Source organism: Notolepis coatsorum (genome assembly GCF_963971535.1).
Source record: "Notolepis coatsorum genome assembly, chromosome: 8".
Classification (NCBI taxonomy): domain Eukaryota; kingdom Metazoa; phylum Chordata; class Actinopteri; order Aulopiformes; family Paralepididae; genus Notolepis; species Notolepis coatsorum.
In genome coordinates, this window is record NC_140172.1 from 61,512,773 (window position 1) to 61,519,024 (window position 6,252).

The 6,252-nt window shown below is 38.5% G+C and overlaps 1 protein-coding gene across 1 annotated transcript in view; it reads right to left on the bottom strand.

Moving 5' to 3' along the window:
- The window catches only part of LOC311232979 (interleukin-1 receptor accessory protein-like), a 7,429-nt gene extending 1,177 nt beyond the window's left edge, over nt 1–6,252 (bottom strand). The window contains exons 1-5 of the mRNA XM_084319825.1: nt 6,175–6,252; nt 6,059–6,103; nt 5,852–5,914; nt 1,958–2,087; nt 1,261–1,399 (exon numbers count right to left, since the gene is read on the bottom strand). Coding sequence (XP_084175951.1) covers nt 1,261–1,399; nt 1,958–2,087; nt 5,852–5,914; nt 6,059–6,103; nt 6,175–6,202 — 405 coding nt within the window. The 5' untranslated portion in view covers nt 6,203–6,252. The remainder of the gene's footprint in view (nt 1–1,260; nt 1,400–1,957; nt 2,088–5,851; nt 5,915–6,058; nt 6,104–6,174) is intronic.

A 6,252-nucleotide genomic window follows, 5' to 3' on the forward strand; every position in this document is an offset into this window, starting at 1 on the left:
TATGGCTATAACTAAATGTACAATACGGTATGTAAAAGTTTTCCTGTGGACGATCAGTACTTTATTTATCAAATCAAATCAAATTTATCTGTAAGGCCCGACAACACACGTTAACTAGATCAGTGCCGGCCATTTAACATTGAAAACCCCGTTGAGTGCCAGCATCCACTTCAATGATAGCGTTAAAAACGCATAATCTATGTTTTAAATTATGGCTATGTGTCTAATCTGCCCGTCGCTTATCAATGACTTGTTTGCAGTCAACGGATTGTTTTTTAATCGGTTCATATCCTTTTTATAGCATTTCGAAAAGCTATCGTTCTCTCGAAGATTTCCAGAAAATAGAAAGATTCCCCCATAAACGGCATTTGTTGGAATATTCTCGAATACACTAGACACGTTGTCATTTGTCGGCCTATTTATGAATCGTTTTCAAATAAACGCTAGATTATCGATAGTATATGTGTACTTATGCACGCTATAGAAGCTGGCTGAAAAATCTATTCTCTCATTTCCTCAACATCACACACACACACACACACACACACACACACACACACACACACACACACACACACACACACACACACACACACACACACACACACACGGCACATGCTGATATCTCAGTGAATACAGCTCTGATTATCCTAAAACTGGTAACATAGACTCCTTACCTTAGATCAGATGTTCTCCAAAAAGATTATTCCAATTCCTGATCGCCATTCCAAATATCGATTTATTGATTGATTATTGGCTGCTGTAAATATATATTCCACGCTGCTTTCCAACTCGCGATCACTTCCCTCATCATCAGATCCTTCGCCAGCATAATGGAGCCAGTTGGCTCCCCCCACAGGGATCCAGCAGTATAATCGAATGGCCTGCAGTTACACAGGGATAGACGATAGGGGGTGGTATTTTCCCATCTGAGCTCCTAGGGTCTGCTGTACCAACGGGAGACTCGGTTGATGAAATATGAATTCAGATCGCTATTAAAAAAAAAATAAAAAAAATTGCGTCGTCGGCACTCAACGGGGGGGGGGGGGGCATGATAAGACGACAATACACGTCGCTGGCACTCAAAGTGTTAATGTCCCCATGGGCCGGACACGTCTTCTTTAAACAAGTCAAGAAGAAACATCACAATAAGTCAAGAACAAAACAAGAACACAATAAGGTCCAAATTTTAAATAAATGCAAAATTAATGAATGAATGAATTTACATATTTTAAGCGAGATCGGGCTGTCATTACTTACTACTTCTAGTGTCACATGCTTTTGGACCATCCCAGTAGGGCTCGCCACCACACAGACAAAGGTAGATCTGTTGTCCTCTAATGTGACATTCTTCAACACCAACTTCTTCCGGAGGATTTTACCATCCTGTGATGTTGACCTGAAAACAAGAACAATTACAGCATTTAGTCCATTTACACTCCAGTCGACTGGCTAAACCCTTTCAGGATGAGTTCATCAGTAAACATTATATAACCAGAAATCTATACGAGTCGTGAAATGGAGAACTAAGCTGACAAAGGATGCTGAATTTAAAGGAACACACCAAAATTATAGGGAAATGTGCTTACCATGCGCTGAGAGATACCAATTTCCTCTCTGTGCATTCAGTAGAAAGCTATCCGGCTGCAAGCTATGAGAGGTGTCCAGGATATCCAGGAGAGGTGTTTTTGGCCAACAGCTAAGCTAAGCTAGCTTGCAGGCCGGATAGCTTTCTACTGAATGCTCTGTCTGTCTGTCTGTCTGTCTGTCTGTCTGTCTGTCTGTCTGTCTGTCTGTCTGTCTGTCTGTCTGTCTACCTTCTTGTCCGACTCTGGAGAAGACAATAAGCACATTTCCTATAATGTTGGTGTGTTCCTTTAAATTGCTGCTGTATTTTATTTAGGGCATTATGTTCTGATGATCATTGGAACTGTAAAGATGGACTTCCAGGACGTACTCCTCTGATTCGACCACTCTACCATCGGTGGAGACCATTTCAGGGAAGGAGCCGTTGACCAACCAGTAGATAAGGGTCAGATCATCTAGACAATTGTGATACGCCTTACAGTCAAGAACCAGCTTCTTTCCTGTTAAGAAGAGCAGAATGCATTCAGACTTGTGTCCCTGTAGAACAATCATTAATTTAGAACTAAATCAGATTTTATTTTTAGTATTACATAAATTCTGAAAAACGTCAACGTGTTTGCCTGAAGCCAGCATTGTGAATCACGTGTTGTCGTTTACAGTTAATAGTTATGACCTTACACTTAATAGCCACCAGGCGAGTAAGAAGGGATTGGATTCAAGGAAAAAGAGATGACAAAACAAGTGCAATATCACAGTTTGACCATGGGGGGGCACAACAGACTTTCTGAAACACTTGACTAAACATCCATGAGAGTCCACAAGTATGACTTTTACTACCATAGTGTAGGTCTGTATCACTGTACATAATAATACTATAACCCCTGTACATACATCCGATTAGCACTATTATTATATCCAGTTTAATCAACATTGTATATTACTATTGCACTTTACTGTTACAATTTTGCACTCTGGTTGGATGCCAAATTTATTTTCGTTGTACTGTACTTGTGCTGTATAAATACATTTTAATCGAATCGAATCTAATCTAGTTTGTGTGTCCACAGTTTGCTACTTATACCCTATGCCTATGGTATATAGTCTGCATGGATGTGGGGGAAACATATTACATATTCTAATAATACCTAATATCTAGATCAAGATTCAAGAGTTTATTCATCACATACATGCATGTCAGAAGCCACATAAAGGCTTAGAAACTAGCAGAAGAATCTTAAAATCAATTCTAAAGTTGATATGATGTCAAGGCAGGAACTGAACTCTAACAGTGATATGAGCTCTATGTCTGGTCATGCTCAAGACTCTAGTGGCAGCATTCTGTCTTAAAGGTGGAATAGGACATTTCTTTTTAGAACCATTTCGGCAATATTTGGTGAAATTATCTTTACAACAGCTACCAATAACAACCAATGAGATTTATTTTGGCCTGCCAAGTGGTGTTCCAGTAACACGACTACCATGTTCCTCGTTGAGAAGTACACAGTGTGTGCCAACCTGCCTGCCGATCACAGGACGGGAAATATTTGTTATAAATTACAAGCGGTGGACCTCCCGTGGTGATAGCCGGGGGGATGAGATCCTCTCTACGTCGCCCCCATACCTCAAATGGATCCGTCATCAGCTCTATTTTCAATCTTTCAAAATGTTCTTATGTACCCCAGTTGCTATTGCATGTACTATTTGTGTTTCATTACACGTATATGTACATACTTACCAACTGTTTTGCCTGTTTTATAGCAACACTACTATCACCGACATCTAAAAAGGCAGATCCCGACTTGAACGGCCCTTCTAAGGTTTCTTCCCTCCACATTGCCTGTGGTGCTTTTTCCTATTGCTAGAGTTGTTCCTTACCTTCGCCGGGAGTGTTGCATTTATTTATTTTACATTTTATTTTGGATTTCATGGTGTTTTTGTTTTGTTCTTGATTTATTTTGATGTTTCTTCTTGACTTGTTTTAAGAAGACGGCCCATGGGGACATTAACGTGTGTTGTCGGGCCTTACAAATAAATTTGATTTGATTTGATTAATTACAAGCTGCTGGTACCTCTAGGAGTCTATGGAAAACCTTGGTTTGGCATGCATACTGCAATTACTGCATAGTGCACAGTGTCAGGCTTTGAAAAATGATGCAGAGCAGCTCTATTCCTGCTGGACATCTAAGCTCACTCTTGCTCATTCCTCTGAAATTGCCTATCCGACCTTTAACTGGAGCTGAAGTACACCATACACACCATACAGGCAGAAAAAACATGAGCCCAAAACAGCCCAATATATAGACAAAAGAAAAACAACAACACAAACACAGACAGACCTCCAGGTACCTAACCAGTAAGTAAAAGTTAAGAATGCATCAGAGTAATGACATGTGGGATGAAAGGGGAGTAGGGGAACTCTATAGCACCTTCCAGGTGGAAGCTTGTCAAACTCACCATGAAGGGGATGCAAAGGATCAGACAATATTTTCTGAGCCATGTCCCTATTCCGGACATTATGGTTCCACTAATGTAAGCATATTCCTTGTGAAGCTAACTAGCTCAGTTCTGAATAAGAAAATGTGCAGTATCTCAAACACCACTGGTCCGATGTTGACAACATGCACGATATGCATCTATGTTCCGGCATTTACAAAATTACACCAATTAGTCTAAGGAGGGCACTACATCGTCCATCTGTTCCTTCGTCTCGAGTGACTCAAACACCATTAGTCCAATTTTGCTGATTGGCCTGAGGGGGGTGCTACAATTACAAGACAAAGTTTTAACATCAAACCATATCACTCAGTAAGTTTGATTGACATTAAATTGGTGCACATATAAAGCTATCCTTGTGGTATAAAATGTGCCTCTGCAACCATCAATCTACACCCTGTTCTTTGCACTTCTTGAAACCCAGTTTACCCTTAAGGCTTTGTCATTTAAGTGTGTAAGATAAAAAGTACATTTGCTTTGACAAGTAAGAGCGTGAAAGTATAATATCAATATGGCCCTGGGAACAATCATGTTGTTGATGATGATTTCAGAAATAAGGTCAAAAAAATTGTATGTAATGATTCCTGGTGCTAAATATGTAAATGTTTGTCAATTGACTGTCATCCAATACTATAGTACACCCTGAAGAAACATGAAAGCCTTAAATGTCATCCAATACTATAGTACACCCTGAAGAAACATGAACGCCTTAAATGTCATCCAATACTATAGTACACCCTGAAGAAACATGAACACCTTAAATCAAATGTCATCCAATACTGTACACCTTGAAGAAACACGAAAGCCTTAAATGTCATCCAATACTATAGTACACCCTGAAGAAAAACAAAATCTTTAAATGTTATCCACACCCTGAAGAAACATGAACGCCTTAAATCAAATGTCATCCAATACTATAGTACACCTTGAAGAAACACGAAAGCCTTAAATGTCATCCAATACTATAGTACACCTTGAAGAAACACGAAAGCCTTAAATGTCATCCAATACTATAGTACACCCTGAAGAAACACAAAAACTTTAAATGTCATCCAATACTATAGTACACCCTGAAGAAACATGAACACCTTAAATCAAATGTCATCCAATACTGTACACCTTGAAGAAACACGAAAGCCTTAAATGTCATCCAATACTATAGTACACCCTGAAGAAAAACAAAATCTTTAAATGTTATCCACACCCTGAAGAAACATGAACGCCTTAAATCAAATGTCATCCAATACTATAGTACACCTTGAAGAAACACGAAAGCCTTAAATGTCATCCAATACTATAGTACACCTTGAAGAAACACGAAAGCCTTAAATGTCATCCAATACTATAGTACACCCTGAAGAAACACAAAAACTTTAAATGTCATCCAATACTATAGAGTACACCCTGAAGAAACACAAAAGCCTTAAATGTCATCCAATACTATAGCACACCCTGAAGAAACATGAAAGCCTTAAATGTCATCCAATACTATAGTACAACTTGAAGAAACATGAAAGCCTTAAATATCATCCAATACTATAGTACACCCTGAAGAAACACAAAATCCTTAAATGTCATCCAATACTATAGTACACCTTGAACGCCCTGAGGAAACATGAAAGCCTTAAATATATAGTCTACTTAAATACAATTACAATACAAAATTCCTGTGCTCAGACCTTCGGATTCATTTCTGTAATCATATTACTTTAATCCCCATTACAAATAGTCTGAAATTAAAAAACACTGGTTTAAATTAAACAAATATTACCTGGACAAGCTTTCAGTTGTATATGAGCTGGTCCAATGATTTCAGGAGAGCCATCTTGAAAATCTTAAGGATAATAAAATATATATATAATTTAGTTAACAGTAAAAATAATACTTTTGGTTAAAGTCGGTTTCATAAGTTTTTTTTTCTTTTACTTCATTTATTAATATTATAAATGTCTTAACTTTCATAACACAGAGAACACACCTGTTGAGGCATTTGTTAGCAAGATGCAAAGACATCCCAGGCCTGCTGTGAGGACAGAAGACAGGTTTAGACCGGAGCCGTAGACAAGACAAAATGAGTCAAAACAATATGATTACCTGTAAGAAGAACACGTATCAGCTGCATGTTGACTGTACCAGCAGATTGTTAGCATCAACTCCACGACTACCTTGTAA